Source organism: Drosophila teissieri, chromosome X, assembly GCF_016746235.2.
Source record: "Drosophila teissieri strain GT53w chromosome X, Prin_Dtei_1.1, whole genome shotgun sequence".
NCBI lineage: Eukaryota > Metazoa > Arthropoda > Insecta > Diptera > Drosophilidae > Drosophila > Drosophila teissieri.
Genome location: NC_053034.1, coordinates 14468221 through 14487390, shown reverse-complemented (window position 1 = coordinate 14487390; position 19170 = coordinate 14468221). Strand labels below are relative to the sequence as shown.

General features: G+C 45.5%; 4 protein-coding genes across 5 annotated transcripts; 2 read left to right on the top strand and 2 right to left on the bottom strand.

The window, feature by feature from the left end:
• Positions 1–297: 297 nt before the first annotated feature.
• On the top strand, positions 298–1548 carry LOC122624436 (nucleoside diphosphate-linked moiety X motif 8). Its single transcript, XM_043803970.1, has 2 exons — positions 298–710; positions 775–1548. The coding sequence occupies exons 1-2, from the start codon at positions 418–420 to the stop codon at positions 1337–1339; spliced, it is 858 nt and encodes a 285-aa protein (XP_043659905.1). The 5' UTR covers positions 298–417; the 3' UTR covers positions 1340–1548.
• A 284-nt stretch (positions 1549–1832) lies between these two features.
• LOC122623639 (chloride intracellular channel exc-4) lies at positions 1833–11105 on the bottom strand. Its single transcript, XM_043802907.1, has 4 exons — positions 10716–11105; positions 3130–3639; positions 2593–2703; positions 1833–2524 (listed from the first exon to the last, which is right to left on the bottom strand). The coding sequence occupies exons 1-4, from the start codon at positions 10800–10802 to the stop codon at positions 2447–2449; spliced, it is 786 nt and encodes a 261-aa protein (XP_043658842.1). The 5' UTR covers positions 10803–11105; the 3' UTR covers positions 1833–2446.
• A 440-nt stretch (positions 11106–11545) lies between these two features.
• On the top strand, positions 11546–14473 carry LOC122623817 (nuclear pore complex protein Nup93-1). Its single transcript, XM_043803160.1, has 5 exons — positions 11546–11785; positions 11854–12034; positions 12109–12915; positions 12987–13615; positions 13693–14473. Exons 1-5 carry the CDS (start codon positions 11625–11627, stop codon positions 14387–14389), a joined length of 2475 nt encoding a protein of 824 aa, XP_043659095.1. The 5' UTR covers positions 11546–11624; the 3' UTR covers positions 14390–14473.
• A 378-nt stretch (positions 14474–14851) lies between these two features.
• Positions 14852–18816, bottom strand: LOC122623818 (LIM domain-containing protein jub). 2 transcript variants are annotated; one of them, XM_043803161.1, is made up of 6 exons: positions 17114–18816; positions 16064–16204; positions 15832–16001; positions 15533–15610; positions 15301–15466; positions 14852–15235 (listed from the first exon to the last, which is right to left on the bottom strand). In XM_043803161.1, the coding sequence occupies exons 1-6, from the start codon at positions 18513–18515 to the stop codon at positions 14988–14990; spliced, it is 2205 nt and encodes a 734-aa protein (XP_043659096.1). In that variant the 5' UTR covers positions 18516–18816; the 3' UTR covers positions 14852–14987. The 2 variants fall into 2 exon arrangements, with proteins under 2 accessions (XP_043659096.1, XP_043659097.1); XM_043803162.1 differs by having other exon boundaries at positions 15533–15595.
• Between the last annotated feature and the right edge of the window lie 354 nt (positions 18817–19170).

Genomic DNA, 19170 nt, shown 5'->3' with positions numbered 1-19170 from the left:
TGCAGCCAAGCCCCAAGCGACGAGAAATTTTAATAAAACGTTTTAAAAAATGAATACTCTTTAAATAGTTAATCATTATCATAGAAAATAATACAATCCGATTCCACTTTCGATACGGAATATTTCCAGCAAATTAATTCAATTCTTTGTCCTTAGCAAAATTTAAATGTCAATGTCAATATCAGTTTAAATTGTAACGGTTAGTTGTTTGGTTGGAATATGATATTTTGAAAGCGGCTTTCACAGCGGATTTCACAGCACTGTTAAGCGCTAACAGCGCATTTTGGCGCGCAACAGCACACTATCGGCTGTTAACTGCTCTGTTTTGGTTTTTGTCCAATTCCAAAGTTCGTTTCGTTCGCATTTGTTTACATCATTGCTCTGCGGCCGACTTTCGGTATTCCACACCCAAAAACCATGTCCCTGATCGCCCAGGCGAGTCGCACAGTGCCGCAGTGCCTCCTGTTGCACTTAAACCGCCATCTGGGCACCAGCTCCTGTTTAAGCGCCGCATCCGCCACGTCGTCGGAACCGCCGGATGTCAGCCAGTTGATCACTGCCGCCCAGCTCCTCGGACCGGAATCGCAGCGCAGGTGCATGGAGAAGATGCGCAGCCTGCCGGCATTCCCGCGACCCAAGGCGCTGACGCCCAGTCGCCGGGAGAAGGAGACGTCCGCCGTCCTTATCGCCCTCTGCCAGGAGCGGGACACGTGAGTATAGCATTAAACCAGGAATCGAATCCTTTGAATAGGCTACATCGTTTTGCACTTTCAGAAATGAGATATCCCTACTGTACACCCGACGATCGCGGCACCTGCGCAGCCATAGCTTTCAGATCTCCTTTCCGGGCGGAAGGCGCGATGATCAGGACACCAGCTACGTGGACTGTGCGCTGCGGGAGACGGAGGAGGAGATCGGCCTGCCGCGCCACCGCATCCAGGTGTGGGGCGAGGCCAAGCAGTTGCAACTGCCGAGGACCTCGTCCATTGTGCCAGTGGTGGGCGTGGTGCCCGACTTTAGCCTCTCCGAGCTGCGTCTCAACTGGGAGGAGGTGGAGGAGGCGTTTAGTGTGCCGCTCAAATCGCTGATGCTACCGAAGGCCACCAGGCACACGCAGTTTCGCAGCGGCTACAGCGGCCCCGTATTTGTAGTGGACCATTATCGCATCTGGGGCATCACCGGCTACCTCACGCACCTCTTCCTGCACTGCCTGCTGCCACCCAGTTTGCTGCCCGATTGCCTCAAGACGAACATCAAGTTCATCCGGCCCTTTAAACTGCCGCCCAGGCTGCCGCATCATCGCGAGCACTCCGCCGCGGATCCCTCTATGCGCACCTGACGACATCCGCGATCCGCCGACCGTAATCCTACTCAGGCTAGCACCCATGATACCCATGGTACTGTGATTGGGCCAAGTGTGCTCAGCATGCTTTTGCTTCGCTCGAGCCGAGCAATTGGCCAATTCTGATGGTGTTCATTGTTTTTAATTGTTAATTGTTAATTATCAGCGAGATTTATAATAAAACTGTTGACCATTACGTTGAACTTAACAAGGAGCTCATGTTTTAGTTGGAAGATGTCAAATTTATCCCAAAACGTTTCCATAATTATTATTTTAGGAATACAAACATATGAACTTTTATCATGAAATGAACGTACAATATTCCTGTGTTAAATAAAAGGCTATATTTGTCTTTTTGTGTTTTTTATTTGTAATTTTCACTTAAATACAAAAAATACTCTTCATTTCCTCCTATAATTTTCTTTTTTTTTTTGTTTTGTTTTTCTTGTTATGATAAAATAAAATATTTAAATAAAAATTAAAAGCGAACAAAATGGCAAACTTTCGCCAGGGAGCAAAAAAAAAATCAAAATCATAAATTTGTAAAAGAAAAAAAAGTTTGTCCTCGAATACTCGTACAACAAAAAAAAAGCTCCATGCTGAGTAAAAAATCTAAAATAAAATAAACATTTTGGAAGGAACGAGAAGCGGTCCTTCAGGCGATCGATACATTTTAATTGACAGCGAGCTACGTAGTAATATATTCATGCGTTTGCCTGTATGTATGGACATCTGTATGTCAAACACAAATGTTTCAATATTAATTATGCAAACAAACATGCAGGCGGGCCAAGTAAGTCAAAGCCTTCTCGATTAATTGTGGCTGGTGTTGTTTTTAAATGGGGTTTAAATTAAGCATAGCTGAAGAAAGGCAACGCGGCTGCTTAAAGAACACTTGTTGTTATGCTTGTTATGTACTCGTTATATATAGTAGGTATATATATGCATATATATATAATATATGCATGGGTAGTTATATCCGTTAAGTATACATCTATGTATAGTCCTCAGAGTTGCTGCTGTTGTAAAGTTGTCCAAAATATTGTGGTTTGCTGGTATACTACTAGTTGATGTGTGGCTGCATGGCTCTGCTCCATAGGAAACCTACTCCGAAATATCAATTGGAATGTATGTGGTAAACGTGGGCGTCTCCAGCTCCTCGTGCTTCTTCATTTTGAGACTCTGCAAATGGCAAGGGAACGCGGAATTTTAGTTTTGAGCCCAGTTGATAAGACACAATAATTACGCACCTGTTGCAGCTTGTAGTGATTGATAATGTCCTGGTCGGCCGGGCACGATTGTGTGAAGGCGTCCAGCTGGTACATGTGGTACATGTAGCGCCACAGTGCCGTCAAGTGCGTCTGCAAGGAGTCGGATAGTGGGAACGGTGAGTCATTGATGTCTGGTCAGCTTTTTCAATCGATTCTGGCTTTAATTGGACTTCGAATGGCAATAACGAAATTGATTTGAAACCTGTTTATGGCTAGTGACTGCAGCACAGTACCATTCACAATCAAAGTTATACAATGTAATTGCCTTAGCAATATAGCCTATATAGCAATACAACTCATCAGATTCATTCTTGCAGCACTGAATCATTTTGGCAAACAGTCACAAAGCCATCAAGTCAATATTTGTTCCATGCTTTCTAATCGCAAATAAAGACTTTATCAATAAAAGTGGTCATGCCTAATCTATTCGCTAATAAGATAATACACAGTATTATTTGCATAAAGAAAGAGTTTCTACTGCTGTGGTGTAGATACACCCTGGAACCGAATGCTTACCGGGATCTCGAAGTCGACGAAGTACTTGCCCGCCACACGGATGTGCTGCAGGCGCGGCATGAGCTCACAGTCGAAGCAGCACATGGTGTCGCCGGTGAGGAAGCGCGTGTTGCGCGCGGACAGATGATCGTTGATCTTGCGCAGATGCGAGAGCAGGGCGTTGTTCTTGGCCTCGTCCTTCTTCACCAGCATCAGCTTCAACTTGACGTACAGGTTCTCGATCAGGGTGGCCACCTCCTTGTCCTGCACGAACAGATTGTAGCCGCCCGGTATGTTCTTCATGATGTGCCGCTCGATCTTCTCGTTCTCCAGAATGGCCAGCCCATTGTCAATGAGGATGGGCGGGTGTGTGGCCTCGAAATTGGTGCGGAAATCTGGCGGCGGCTTCTGCATATCCACCGTCGTCACCTTCAGGCTGATCGTCTTCAGTTCGGCCAGCAGATACAGATCCATGAAGTACTCCTGGCAGAACAAGCAGGCGCCCTTCCGCCTGCCATCGATGGTTGAGGCCTGCGAATCGAAGCGGAAAATAACCAAATTAGTGCTTCAAATTGTAGGAAACATGCGGTTTAGTTTTTTTTTTTATCAATTTCGAGTGTCTGCAGCTAAATATGTTTACTTGGCCATTTCGATAAGTTGGGTGTTCGGCGATACCATCAAGTGTTAATGTGGGTCACATTCCGGGGACTGGGCATTTTTCCAGCGATTGGACATTGCCTCCTGTCCACTTAATGGACACATAATGGCACATCGCGTGCCGGCAATTACTGATAAATAAATCGAACAGAAATTTAACGAAATAAGACAACATAGTTTTCCATTATGATCATGTGACATCATCATCATTATTATCATCATAACCATAAACGTTCTGCGTTATTCACCAGCTCTCATCGTGGCGTGATGAGCCATCGAGGTTTGTTTGCTGGCATATTTTTTGGGGACCGGAAGCGATCTAAAGACAAGACGGACGTCAAACGTCGAGTGGACGTCGTCGTCACTGGCCAAGCCAAGCCAGACGAGAATTCTGCATCGCTGCACTGCCAAGGCCAGTGGCGGATAGGCGGATAGGCAGATACGCAGATACATTTGTAGCTACACAGATAGAAAGATAAATAGTGAGAGCTGGCGAACGGCGGCAAGGCAATGCCAGTGCCACAGGCTACAGTGTGTACTGGCTAGTTGGATCCAGGCCTTTGCATCTGCATTCCAGCAATATCAGCTGAAGATAACGCAAGTATGTACAGATTAAGAATATTTCGCACCCTCCGACTAATTACGTGATTTATATGCATTTCTTTAAAACTTCCAGTGGCTTTAGAGCAAAACAAAAGCCGGAAGTACTTCATCTTCTTATAATATAGTGATATAAAAAGGTTCAGCACATTTAACTGAATTTAAACTGTGTGTTCTGATTGCAAAAATCATTCATTGTTTTCATCCTTTAAAAGTTATTATTTTTGTCTTGCGAGTTCTTAGTTATTTGATTTAATTTACTAAGCTCAAGTGTCTCGTTAAGTTGGCACATTTTTCGCTCTGCATCTTCGCAGATCCGCGTAGCCGGTATCCACTGTAGATCGATGGCATTGCTGCAGCTGAGAAGCAGCTAAAGCCAAACACATCACACAAATGATGACGATGATGTCATCAGGCGTGCGGTGTGTGAAGTTTACTTGTTGATTGCCGTTGCCAGCCTTTTTTATTTGCTGTCCATATATATACACATATACATATATATATATATTTTTTCCATTTCTGTTGCCGTTTCTGCTGGCGTCGACAGCCGGCTTAACTTCAAATAGGCCCCAACGCCAGGCAATCAATGTGCGTTTATATGGCGCTGTGCATATTTGTATTCGTTAGATAAGCCAGCCTGCACTGCTGTTTTCACACAATTGCCACTACAGCACAGCAAAAAAAAAAGAGTGAGCCAATCTACTGACTGCTCAAGAACAAGGTTTGCCGAGAAGCTTGGCATTCTCCAAAACTCCATTGCGAATCCACAAAAACTCAGTTAGTTCTACCCCTTGAGTTTTCCAAGTGTGAATATGTGATAAGTATCTATGAGTATGGGTATCTCTATTTTTGGTTACGGTTCAACACTTGCCAAATACACATTAGGAATTAGTGACAAATATGATAACGAGTCGCACGCAATTATCCCCAGTTAACTTCAGTTTGTAAATTCAATTTTACGCACCAATTGCAGGCAATTAAAATATTATTTCGAATGCGAAGTTAATTAGCATTGCCCTGTGTGTTAATGGCTTAATAACCAAACCCAGCCAAACCAAACCGAACCCAACCCATTTTCCAGCCCACATGCTCGCACAACATAATCAACTATGGAAGGCAACTAAAAAACTACAATGATTGTGGGAGCGGTATATACGAACGTATAATTTTGTATCTTTTTACCGCCGCGGTGCTTAAACGGTTCATTCGTATTCTTTCACACATTATTAACTGTGCACGTTCGTTTACCTGGTGCCTGGTCCACGCACATCCATCCATAGCCATTCCACAAATTCCCAACTGACCCGGATTACTTTCAGTCGGTCGTATTCGTTACGCTCGTATTTGTATCATATTTGTATCTTGGCCCGCATATATTGTTGACTCGAAGTTTTTAGCCCGCTTTTTTGCCCGCAATCATGGCTGGCCATACATTCTTTTGCCAAGCAATTGGTTTTAGTTGGCAAACAAGCACGAAATGGTTAAATATAGCGATTTGTTTTGGTATTAATTGCTAATAATATCGCATTTCAATAGTTTTGCCATCACTGACGAGCGCGAGTAGTTTGCAATATGAGTTGCACAAATTGGAAATGGGAATTGCAAAACGCAAGACCAAGACGTGTGGCAACTTCGCAAAGGTCAGTCGAAGTCAGTCAGGCAATCATCTCGAGCTACAGATACAGATACAAAGTATATGGCAAAACTATGGATACAGATACAGATACAGATGGAGATAGAGATACAAATACAGATACATTGACGGCGCTTGCAATTGACGTTTTCAAAATAGCAAATGACGAGAGAAGGCAAGCCGAAAAGCAGTTAGCAAATGTCAAGTGCCATGCACATATGCATCTAGGAGCATGCTAGGGAATGCATACAGAAGCATTCCAGGGAGTGCATCCAGAAGCATTTCAGAGAATGCATCTAGGAGCAATCCAGGGAATGCATCCAGCAGCACATTTCCTGTGTGCAAGTGAAAGTGAAACAACTTTTTAATATTTCGAACTGTTCATTTTTAAGCCCTATTATTTCATACGCAATTGTACGCCATACACCTACACACGCATAGATATATGTATATACGCACTCAACATCTTCGATTTGTTTTCCTTTCAATTGTAAATTCGTGGCGCGATAAGATAGAGGCGGAAAAGTTAAGTAAAGGCAAATAGAATGATAGAATTTGTAAGCTGTGCGCCAGCGACCAGAAATCGTGAATGTAAACGAAACGAAAATGAAATTGGTGGAAATAGTGGATCCTCCCCATGTTTTATTTTTAATTATTATTTTTTTTTGGTTTTGGATGGGTTGTTTTATTTTCGGAACCGGTTCGCTGACAGCTGCAGCGCAATAATTTAATTTTAATCATGACGCCGATGCTGATGATGATAATGTTGGGGGCAGATGTCAGCCTTGAGAAAAGCTTTCTTTGCACTCGAAAAGTGTCGATTGAATTCGATTCGATTCGATTCTCGTATCCCGAGTTCTAGTGGGCCACATGAACACACAGATACATTTGTACACATGAATGTGCCATATCTTATCAAAAGTCGGGCGGCGGAAGTTATCGCCGCAGTTCGCTGCGAATGATGATGGGGCCTGATGAAGTAATAGCCAAAATAATAGAAATTTAATCAGGGCAAGTGGCCGCATGGGCAGGTGAAGTCAGCCGGCCTATCTTGGGCCACAAATTTTTAATGGGCTAATGGGTTTTGGCATGCCCATTCGCATTTCCCCCCAAACGTTTGACAACCTATATCAAGGTATATTCAAGAATTAAGTTTAAATCTTAAATAAAACGTAAGCTATGACTATTAAGTATCATATTACATTTAAAAGCAGTAATATTCCATTCAATAATATTTGTTAACTTATTGCCAGAACAGAAACAAAAAACGTTGGGCGGTTAAAAGTCATAAATAATATACGATGTGAGTTACGAAAGGAAGTTGTGAACACCAAGATAAGCAACAAAAAACTAAGAAAAAACACTGATTGTCAGTTAGAACGAATGCACTTCAGGTTTCGAGTAAAGTGGGGGAAAATTGTGGGGGCGGGAAATTGTGGGCGGAGGATGTCAAGCCTTTGCGTGTTTTTCTTTACCAAAATGCCAGTCACACAGCAATGCACACACACACACACACATGGAGAGCACGTGGGGGCGTGAATAAAACAGCAAATCAAACGACTCAACTGTCACTTTTGCACAAAAACACACACCGTCAAAAGACAAGGAAGACACGTACAGTGGTACTTAGATAAAGTGCACTTCCCTACTAAAACCCAATATATTATTCGTATTTATCAGCGCTTTAAAATGGTGTTCTGACAGCTAATTTCAGGCATGTCTATTAATCATTTACTCAGCAGCAATATAAAAAAATCAAATAAAAACGAATTTGGCAAAGCATTATGAATTCTCAAAACCTTGTCATATTGAGTGCCCACTTACTTGTTTTCAGTGTCACGTAAAAAAGAGCAGCATTTAAGTGCAGCTTTTCATCTCGACTCTTCGCTGCCGTTGAAGTGACAACAAAGAAGCGCATTTTCCTCAACTCAGCACAACTGAAGCCCCAAACAATCGCTTGGCGTTCAAAATGCAACAAAAGGCGCTAATTTAGCTCAAGTTTGCATGAGATTTATCCTTGGGCGAAAGGTTGCCCCATAGAAGGCCATTGTGTGGCAAGAAAACGAGTGCTAAGTATTTGCTATAAGTTATGGCATAATAAACTTGCAACATGCCCCATAAACCTTATTTTATAATGTTCTACTTTGGTGACACATTTGATGTATGATTTTTAAATCCCAAAACTATTATTTTGTAAGTTGTAAACTTCTGCGAAATATGCCAAAATTGGCAGCTATTTTTTTCCTAGTGCATTGAATCGCCTTTTGTTTTGATCGGCGCTTTGTTTTGATTCGATTCGATGGCATGGCCAATTTCTGGAAATCTCGCGTGGGCGATGACTCGAGGGTAAGGCATTGGCTTTGGCTTTGGCCGGGCATGTTTTCCAAGCCGAAACCGAAACTGAAACCCAAACCCAACTTGGAGTTGGAGCCAAAGCCAAAGCCAAAGCCAAGTCAAGGAGGCGGAAAAGCGCGCACGAGAAAAACCTGTTTAGCGTTCAATGATTGTTTTGTTTTGCAGCAAACGAAGAAACAAGAAAACACATTTGTATTTGTTTGTTGCCTGCACGCGCGGAACAGAGAGGCATGCCACTGCCACACTCGCTTCTCTTGAACTCCACAACTCCAAACAGCAAACAACACCAACAATACAGCTTTCCTCGGCCGCAGCAAATTGAACTTTCACTTTTTCGCTGGGAAATGGCCATGGCTATGGAAATGGAAATGGAAACGTGGGCCTTGTATGGAGTGCGTTGTTATTCCGCAGTTATGTCAAAGATGCTTCTGTCACTCTTCTCGTAAAGTTAAACTGTTGCTTTCAGCTTGGCCAAAAATCCAGGCAAAAAATAAGTAAAAGAAATGGAAATGGGAATGGGAATGGAAACAGGTGCTCCCCAAGCACTTTCTCCCACGAAAACAGGAAAAGGGAGCGGGTGCCATGGATCATTGGGTTTAAAGGGGAGATGGGGAAAATGGGATGGGTTTGAAAAGTGTTAGGACACAACTTGGATCGTACGACATGATGAGAATATGGGTACTAATTTTAGCCATTGCATATCGTCGTAATTCTGTTTATTTTGGGAACCTAACTGGTTCCAAAAACTTATTTGAAGTACATGATTGCTCATGCCATTTGCTTTGCGGCGAGTGTGTTTTTTCGTTTTCAGTTTTTTGGTTTTTTGTTTTCGGGAATCGAATGGTATAACATGGTATTGTACTGTTTGGGTTTAGGCAATGGGAATGGAAATGGGAATGGAAAGGTGGGGGGAATTACTCATGGGCAGACGACTCGAGGTGCGGCCGCCATTTGCGTGGGCTGGATGAGTGGCCAAGTTGAGTCGAGTCGAGTTTGCCAATAGAATCAACAACAGCAGGGCTCCAAAGTGTTCCGAAAACAATTACAATTACTTCGGCAAACAGTGGGAACCAACAGAAAATAAAGTTAAGTGGAGTCATGCTCGACTTACAATTGCGGGAAAAAAGATAGATGGTGGCCTATAAAAGCAGCGCGAAGGGTTCGTAATCTTCAACCTTCTCTGACTCATTTTGCAATAATAATAGCAACCTCAAGAAAGATTCCAATGAACAACTGTTTGATCACAAGTTATTTTCCCATCGCAGAAAAAAACTGATAAGAAAAGCATTGTATTCGCAAAGATGTCTTGAAAGTATTGGAAAGAATCGAACAAGTTTTCGTTATCAATAATTTGCAATACATAAAGAAATACAGCACACTTTAAGACACTAAATATGAAGCAATCTCCAGTTAAGATAAGTTCCATGCCTTACGTTCACTTAAGGAATCTTCTTCTGAATGCTATTAACTTGACCGCAAATGTGCGCGGTGCTAGCTTTTTGATTTCTTCGATTCTTTGGAGGAGCATGACGTATGCGTCAAGAAATTTAGAAATCACTAAAAGATAAAAAAAAACGTCTAGTTCACACAGACACACAGAGATACACATGCTGGTGGATGCTAAGAGGGGCGGTGCGGGGGGCTTGGGAGAACTTTGAAGAAGAAGGAGCATTTGTTGAGCAATTGGCGCAATGAAATGTGATTAAAGTTTATAGCAGATAAGAAGCGCAGAAATATGTTACGTTCCACAAAATTCAGACTTTGCACACACAGAAATGTCTTCATACCTTGTGACATCTTGTTATTAGTATTTTGTTATTAATATTATGGAAATCGGGGGACTTAAAGTTGGCACCAAACAGGTGTTTAAGAATATGTGTTGTAGAAGATAAATTGGACTTAAAGAATTTAAGTTTAATCGTAAGTTTATCAACCATTTCGTTCTGTGCAGATGTGCCTGAATGCATGTGTGTGTGTGTGTGTGAGTGTGCGACAGGGAGAAAAGGAGAAAACCGGTTTTGGCGATGCTTAGGAACCGCAAGGCGCAAGGGGCGCGACGAGGAGGGGGGTGCTAAACGTATTCTGTTCGTTTTAACCAAATGTGACACACTGCAAAGTGCCAGAGCGGGAAGAAGAAGAGGACGAAGAACGAACGGAGGGGTAGAAGCCGAAGAAAGAGGGAGGTGGTGGAGGAGGAGGGGGAGGGACAAACGGCAGTTCGCGTTTTCACAGTCGCTTCTTGTTTTTGCCTTTGTTTGCCTTTGCTTCTGCTTTTGCCTCAGCTGCATTTTCACTCTGCACGGAAATTTGCGCAGAGCGCAATGAAAATGGAAAACTGCAGCGGTATGCAAATGTCGCTCACCTTTATGATCAATTCTATCTCGGGCACATCGAATTTGCTGGTGCCGTTCGTCTCCTGGCTCTGCTGCGATTCCACTTCGGACGACATTGCGATATTGTTTGTTTGATTGCTTATTCTCGATATCTGATCAGATCGAAGAGTTTTATCCGCGTGACGAGGTGCGTGCGTGTTCGTTTCGTTTCCTTTTCGCTTTTGTTGTGCTAATTTTCTTTGCCAATACACACACTCACGTACACAAGCCGTAACACACACAAGTAGCACAGTCACACACACACAGAGAGACGGAGGGAAGAAGAAGCTCGCCTCGCAGTGTTAAAAAAAATATGCCGTTCTGTTCTACGATTTGCGCGCTGCTAAAGTCTATTCACGATTGAATTTGTGAGCCGCTGAATAAACGAATCTGCACAGTGCAAAATACCCTAACGCCTGCTGTGCAGGGCTGCCAGACGGTTCTACATTTTGGCCGGCCTATAAATACCAAAGCTGTTATATGAACTTTTTTTAAGTACTCGCTTTTACTAACCGTTTTTTTGTTCACATCACACAACAATACTTATTTTCTATAATACCATTATACCATTAATTATTAACAATTAAATGATTTTTTTTCGCTTCAAATGAGCTTTTAAATATTAAGAAATAGTTTAAAGTACGCTATCCATATTATTTTCAATTTAATGAATAAATATTCCTAACATAACATTGTACCACTCGTAGACATTATTATAGTTATTTATTTTTATACAAGATGTAAAATTTAATGGTGAAATAAAAATACCATCCATTGTAAAATATGTGTGGCGCCAAAATATTCCGGATTGCGACCAGGTGGCAACACTAGCAGCTTGGTGTGCGCTGTCTTGCGTTTTTTTTTTGTTAGCACCGGCTTTTCCTACCCAACATCCCAACATGGATCTGGTGGAGCTGCTGCAGCAGGCCCAGCGCCTGACGAACGAGACCAAGATGGACACGGAGGTGCCGGGCGTGGAACGGACCATGTCCCAGGTGCTGCAAGCCACCCAGGAGTTCCACTCGCGTGTCACCCAAACGGGCACCAACGATCTGCAAGCGTGAGTAGTTCGCTATATGCCATGCGCCACAAATAGTTACTATATGTTAACCGGTCTTCCGAATGCAGCCACATTCTGCTTGGCTCCAAGGGCGTGGACCTGCCCAAGCTTACCCAGAAGCTGGAGACGCTCAGCGCCCGCCAATCCTTCGAGCCACTTGATCCCGTGACGGACACCGATGTGCAGGGCTATCTGAAGAACGAGCGGGAGAACGCCATACTGTCAGTTATCGACGAAACGAATCGCAGTGTGAGTACGCCAAACGATATGCACCAGACACCGAAATCTTCAACTTTCTATGTCTCTTACCAATCTTTTTGCAGATATTTGAGTCTGTGGAGCGACAGAAGTGGCGTTGCGTCTACTCGGAGTGGGGTGAGGAGAAGGAATCGCTGCTGAACGCTTTGGTCGGACCAAACCAACAGGACTTCCCCGACGTGCAGCGTCAGATGGTGCCCACGGCCATGGCCGATGAACCCACTCCGTTCTCCCGACTGAATGTCCATCAGCAGCTGTACGCTGAACAGATCACCATCTACAACGAGTCGCACATCCAGGGCATACAGCGCCCTAACTTGGTGTCGACCTTTGCCCAACTGGCGCAGGAGTCCTTCGATGATGAGAACGTAGCCGAGATGTGGAACGTATTGGAGTTTATGTCCGCGGTGACGCCACTCTCGCGCAGCATTGATCCAATCAAGAATCGTCAGACAGCACCGCATTTCGTTCATCAGGCTCGCACGTACTTGGAGCGCAGATATAAGACGTATATGAAAAAGTTTATCGAGACGAACTTAGTTCTGGCCCGGCGTGGCGGAATTCCAAACGTGTATAACCTGGTGCGCTCCTATGTCGGCGTTACTTTCCAGCGGCCGCAATCCCTCTACGGTCTGCACGACGTGAACAATGGCCGTCCATTGTGGCCACTGGTTTACTATAGCATGAGGAGTGGCGATATGGAAGCGGCTGCAATGTACCTCAAGGAATCGGGAACCTGCCCCGACCTACAAAAGCTGATGACGCTGCGAAAGAACGGCGAGGTGGGCACCTCGATGGCCAAGCTCGAGGGTCAGTTAAAGTTGGAGTTCAACAACAAACTGCACGACTGCACGGATCCCTACAAAAAGGCGGTGAGTGCTCGTCCTTAATATTACTTATTACTTGTATTCATTCTAATGATATGTTCCCCCTTTTCCATTAGGTATACGTCATCTTGTTGGCCTGTGATCCGCACTTCACTCACGTAGAGCTGATGCGCAGCATCGACGACTTCCTGTGGATGCAACTGTCCATTCTGCGCAGCCAGGATCAACGCGACTACAACATCGAGCAGCTAACCTACAGCGGCCTGCAATCGCTCATTTTGGAAAAGTACGGCGAGAACTACTTCAATGCCCGCGAAAAGGCACCGCTATACTTCCAGGTGCTTGCGCTCACCGGCCAATTTGAGGCCGCCATTGAATTCCTCGCTCGCACCGAGAAAAATCGATCGCATGCGGTTCACATGGCCATTGCTCTCAATGAGATATCCATGCTGGGAGCACCCCGTTCGGTGCAACAACCGCTACTGAGCTCCGAACCCGAAGACCCAGCGCCCATGAAGCGACTCAATCTTGTGCGGCTGATCGTCATGTACGCCAAGTGCTTTGAGCAGACGGACACCAAGCAGGCACTGCAGTACTATTACCTGTTGCGCCACTTCAAATCCGAGGATGGCACTAACGCGATGCTCACCTGCGTCTGCGATCTGCTCGTTGAGAACTGCAGCGACCCCATGCTAGAGCTGGTTTTCGGGGTCGAGGATGTAGATAAGTCCCTCCGCTATACAGGGTAAGTTACGTTCTATACTCTTAAAACATTGCAATATTCTTCTGGCAAAAAGCTTATGGTTTATCCCTCTTATTTAGCGGCATCTTTGCGGAATTCCATACGCTGGAATGCGATAAGTACTCCCTGGCCGGAATGGTGGGCGATGAGTTGTCCAAACGCAGCAACTACGAGTCGGCCATCAAGCTCTACTTCATTGCTGGCCAACTGGGCAAGGCACTGCGTTTGCTCTGCTCCTTACTGGCGCAGGTGGTTCACCAACCACCGCAAAAAGGAAGCATGAGGGAGCGGTTGAGCGTTGTCATCCAGCGACTGGATGCAGCGCTGGCCGAGCGCAAAACGGACGTAGAGGTTCATGTGATTGTCACGTATACGGTGCTGACACAGGTCATGGAGTTCTTTGACCTCTATCACGCGGGCGGATTGCGTTTGGCATTGGAAATCCTGGCCAACAATAGGCTAATACCTGCCAGCTCCGTGGAAGTGGACGAGTGTGTGACGAACCTAAAGCGTATGGGTCCCGAGATCATCAAGGTGTTGCCCGATATCCTGCTGGCGGCCATGGACATTGTGTACCAGGAGTATGTGAAGCTAAAGGGTGCGAGCGGAACAGGTTCAGTTTTCGGCGATGAAACCAAGAGCGAAAACAAGGAGCCCGCCATCAGACATTTGCGGGGCAGGGCCAAGGCATTGACCAACATGGCCGCCAGCGTTCCCTACCGAATGCCATCGACCACCAACCAGCGGCTCGTCCAGCTGGAGATCCTTATGCACTAACACTAGCCAGATTAATATCATAGTGATCGTTTAAGTGCGTTTTTTTGAGTTCGGTTATAATTAAATTGATGATTTTTTAAATAACTTGATTGGAACATTTCTGAGAATATGTATGAGGTGCATTTAGTAGATAAGGTAGCCGGAATGCATACCACAGCAACCCATTAAACCATTAAAATATCCACAAAAGACAAAAGCAGATCAGAAGTATTAAGTATTTTATTGCATAATTTGAGACACCGTTGCTATTGCTTTGAAACCTCAAGAGGTCTCAGGAACACCATAGGGCATACATACATATGAAAAACACATTATATCATTATCAAAATAGTATTTGCCAACCATTGCTGCCAACTGTCGGAGATTTCAGGAATCCATTATATAGTTTCGAACAGATCCGTTTGGAGATCCAAGTACACTGCCATAAAAATGAAAAAAAAAAAGCCACTAACTTGGCAACCGTTTTGTATAAATGCATTTGTTTTCACTTCTGTCTATTTAAGATAATATTGTTAATTGGAATAAGTTGATTGCGATAGTTTGTTCTGGTTTTGTGCGCCACTCAGTCGAAGGTAGGAGGTCGGTCGGGGCACGCCGCTCATCCCATATACTGGTACGAGGCGCAGACGGGCTCCTGGTGACGGGCGTGCGGCGAGGACTGCAGCGCCAGACGCTGCAGGTGGCAGCCGCGGCAGAGCAGACGCCCGTCCAGCGGGTAACAGCGTTTGTCCGGCTCATCGGTCAGCTGCATGCCGCACTCCTCGCAGATGTAGCAGTCCACGTGGAAGTCCTTGTCCATTGAGACGACGCGCACAGTTTCGTCGGTGCCTTCGACGGGTGTGATGCCTGCGGGTGCGCGATTTGCGGACTTAAAATTTGAGGTATTCTAGGAATGAAGGTAGGGGACCCACCTTTGCCGCAGCTGGCGCACTTGGGCGCAAACATTCGGTGGTAATCGTTGACGCAGTAGATCTTGTGGTCCACGTCCACGGTGAAGGGCACCCCATCTAAGCACTCATTGCACACACAGCACCGGAAGCACCCCGGATGATACGACTTGCCCATGGCCTGCAAGATCTGCAAGAGGGAGAGAGAACGCCCCATTTAGAGTGGGATGGCAAAGGAATGGGCTGCAGTACGAACCATTTCCATGATCAGGTGGCCGCAGATGGCGCACTTTTCCGCCGTCTGCTGGAAGCCCGAGTACTGCAAGAGGGAATTCTTATTATTATTAATTAATGGCATTGAAATCATAAGAAAGCAAATGAAAAGGTAATTGTGTCAGTAACCAAAAATAACGATTCATAAATCATAAATATATTAATTAAATAATTACTCATCAAAGCAGCACAGTTACGAAAGTGTTTTTTCAAAATCAAAAGCAATTTGCATGTGAAAATCAATATTTTGCAGTCCTGACTAAGCTATAACTATCTGCTCACCATGTAATCCTCCTCGCAATAGACCCGCCCGTGCACATTGTAGAACGCCTTGCCTCGCAGCGCCCGTCCGCAGGAGCAGCAGATGAAGCAGTTGGTGTGATACAGATTGCCCATCGCCTGGCAAGCCTGCCCTGCACCCTTCACCTTCTCACCGCATGTGTGACAAATGCCTGGGTAATTGAAACCGATTGTTATGAGTCAGAAATAGCACTTAAGCGTTGCTCATACGTACCAAAGTATTCGCCGTGCTCCTCGCTCTGCTCGATCTCCTCCTCCAGCTGGCGGGTGAGCTCCTCGATCTTGCGCTGCGCCTCCGTCGGGCCAGCCGGACGCGGCGGGGTGACGCTATACGGCAGCAGATTCTTGGTGAGACCTGATGGCGTACAGAGCAGATATTAGGTCATGCTATCGATTTGGCTGGCCAAGTAGAGCTTAGTCAGCGTGGAAAAATCAAACATAAAATCAAATATGCGGGCGCATTGTTGGTGCAAACTAGGCACGAATAATCCCATGATTATTAGTCATGATCGAACATAATTCAAATAAATAAATCAAGAAATGAGAAATTAACTAAATCAAAAAAGAATGGCTACTTGTCTGCTAAAGAATTCGCGAAGTAAGCTAAATTCTTCAATGAAAAATAAATATACAAGAATCGTGATTTAAATTATAGTTCCAATTAACCAAACATAAAAGATCACAATTTCAGTCATGGCGAAATGAAGAATATTGCATTCGAATCGGTTTCGGTTTTCCTTGAATCGGTTCAGGTAAAGGACTTGAAAATAAACCGGTTAGCGGCAACCGTTTGACCAAAGTTTGTCGCCCCGCCAACCGGTTTATGATTGAGCGATGAGTGATGACACGAACGGAACCCAACCCCTTGGAGAAACCAAGCTCAACCCATCCCATCATACCTCTCCTGGGTTTCAAGGCAGCGTTAACGGCTGCGTGCAAGCATTTTTGGTGGGGGGAAACATTTGGATTCATTAGTTTGATTAATACAATTTCGAATGGATGGTCGGGCAGTGATGGAATGTATCCATGTAGGTGAAAGCACACAAAGATACCCAGATATTTATGGCATTTTATACCAAGCCAGGAGAAATACATGTCTATGAAAGCTTTATATTATAGTTTAAGCTTATAAAAGTATCATTTTATTGGACAAATTGCATCCAATTTAGCTTTAGGGCTATGATATTGGTATATAGCATGTACCCCACCTGGATGATTCCATCACTCAAAAGTAATTGCTTATTTTTGGGACAGATCCGCTTACCTGTGCTGCCCTGCGAGGGAGTGGGTGATGTGGCCACCGCCAGAGGAGCCGTCATCGCAATGGGCGTCGCCCTCAAGGAAGCGGTGGATGTCGGTGGTGGTGGTGCCGCTGCCGTTGGTGCTGATGGCGCCGCTGATACCGGTGCAATGGATGTGGCTGGTGGAGCTGCCGTCGCCATTCCCATGGCCAGTGATGACGTTATTATTGGTGGTTCCTGGACAGTTCGCTGAGCAGTGGCTCCAGTTGCAGCCGCCCTGCCGGTTGCCAGTCCCGCTGCCGTATTCCTGTGCAGATTCGCCGTCATGCAAACGTAGTCGGAGCTATTGATGTCCTCTATATAGTTGGGATTAACCGAGACATTGATGGCGCCACCGGGCGACTTAATGGGCGTGTGCTGCTGCAGTTTGGCCACCGACTGCGCCGTGGGCACGGGACTTAGGTGGCTGGGTAGCGATAGATTCCTATATCGTTGGGTGGGCGATCCCAAAGAGCTGGAACTGGCCGTATTGCTGCTTATGCTGCGCTGGTGCATGGGCGAGGCCAGCAGCGCATTGAGATCCAGACCGGCAGTGGACGAGCCGCCCGAGGAGTTGGACGTGGGCTGCATCTCCTGATACATGGTGGCGGTGGCCGGCGAGGCCTGTGGCTGTGCCCGCTGCCCGGAGTGTGGAATGATGTTCTCGTAAATGGGCGCAGCATGCTCCTCCAGATCGCCAGTTGGCCCCAGGGCCGCCGAACGTCCCGGTGGTGGTGGTGGTGGTCCTCCTGCTCCTCTGGCCGTTCCCATCGATGCAGCTCCCTGATTCTCTGGCACCGGCGTGTGCGCAAAGCGCCCAGCCCGAATGGGCTGCATCAGCAGATAGCCATTCAATATGGCGCTCTGCCTGCTTCCGGGACTTTGGGGCTGTGCCCGCTTGTGGTTGGAATCGAATTGGCCGTAGAACTCCAGGTTCTCGTATACCGGCGAATGCTTCTGTGGTGCAATACGCTGGCCCAGAATCTGTGCGGTTGGTGCATAGATGTGTGCGCTTCCATTGTGCGTGTGCTGTATCTGCTCCACCGGACGGGGCGTGGCGTATTTGGAGGCGGCAATGATGTTGCCCCGCTCGTACAGCTTATAGTCCTGATTGTGATGGAGGTGCTGCATTTGCTGCATCTGCTGTTGCTGCTGCTGCTGCTGCTGATGACTTTCCTGCAGGTAGTTCTCGATGGCGCCCGGTGAGCGCTGGTAGCTTCGCATGGCCACGCCCCCGTCTCCAGGGCCACCATTGCCGCCCCCTCCTCCTACACCAACACCAACACCACCACCACCACCGATGTGAAGCCGCTGCATCAGTGTCTCGTAGTCGGAATCGGAATTGCCCGGATTCCTCGCCTGCGTCTGCGTCCGCTGGGTGGTCATTCTGTCTTTTGTTATATTTTCTAATATATATTTATCATCCAGATCCTGCTCCTCCTTCTCGTCTTCTTCTTCCGTCTCTCCTACTCCCTCGCCACACTTGCTATCTCGCTCTGCGGGGGGGACGCCGCCCCGAAATCAACGATTTGCTCGCTTTTCCCGGTCGGAAAAGACCACAGCTAACTGTGCGCGGCTAGTTGGCAATCAGTCAGTTGACTTTTCCTTTACTCTATCAGCTTTTCTGCATTTTCTTTGTGCGCCTGCATTGGAAAATCAAAAAATTCGTACAGTGAAGTGTGACCGCCGCGGGTTAGGTTTATAATATACCATCCGGCAAGCAATCAAATATACCACAAAATATACCGCAGCTCAGTGGGAGTGAACGCAGCTCAAAAGGGTCACCCTAAAATATCAAATATTTTCAAATTTTTATGAAGTTTCGCAGCGTTATTGTTTAAAAATATAGATTTATTTTTTTATATGACCCTTACGTTTCTTTAAGTGTTTGAAGGTATATTTTTTAGCTTACACTGATTTCAACCCATTTAAAGTAAGATTTTAAAAAACTTGGGTATTTTAAAAAATTTAATTTTAAATATTACTATTTTTAAGATTTTATCCATCGATCGATCCACTATTTTTACTTTTTAAAGATCCC

Coding starts and splice junctions, on each gene's coding strand:
- LOC122624436 (XM_043803970.1), top strand. CDS start 418: ATGTCCCTGATCGCCCAGGCGAGTCGCACAGTGCCGCAGTGCCTCCTG. Junction 711..774: donor CTCTGCCAGGAGCGGGACAC/GTGAGTATAGCA, acceptor TTGCACTTTCAG/AAATGAGATATCCCTACTGT.
- LOC122623639 (XM_043802907.1), bottom strand. CDS start 10,802: ATGTCGTCCGAAGTGGAATCGCAGCAGAGCCAGGAGACGAACGGCACC. Junction 3,640..10,715: donor AGATAGAATTGATCATAAAG/GTGAGCGACATT, acceptor TTCGATTCGCAG/GCCTCAACCATCGATGGCAG. Junction 2,525..2,592: donor ATCACTACAAGCTGCAACAG/GTGCGTAATTAT, acceptor TGCCATTTGCAG/AGTCTCAAAATGAAGAAGCA.
- LOC122623817 (XM_043803160.1), top strand. CDS start 11,625: ATGGATCTGGTGGAGCTGCTGCAGCAGGCCCAGCGCCTGACGAACGAG. Junction 12,035..12,108: donor TCGACGAAACGAATCGCAGT/GTGAGTACGCCA, acceptor ATCTTTTTGCAG/ATATTTGAGTCTGTGGAGCG. Junction 12,916..12,986: donor CGGATCCCTACAAAAAGGCG/GTGAGTGCTCGT, acceptor CTTTTCCATTAG/GTATACGTCATCTTGTTGGC.
- LOC122623818 (XM_043803161.1), bottom strand. CDS start 18,515: ATGACCACCCAGCGGACGCAGACGCAGGCGAGGAATCCGGGCAATTCC. Junction 16,002..16,063: donor GGAGCACGGCGAATACTTTG/GTACGTATGAGC, acceptor TCAATTACCCAG/GCATTTGTCACACATGCGGT. Junction 15,611..15,831: donor ATTGCGAGGAGGATTACATG/GTGAGCAGATAG, acceptor AATAATAATAAG/AATTCCCTCTTGCAGTACTC.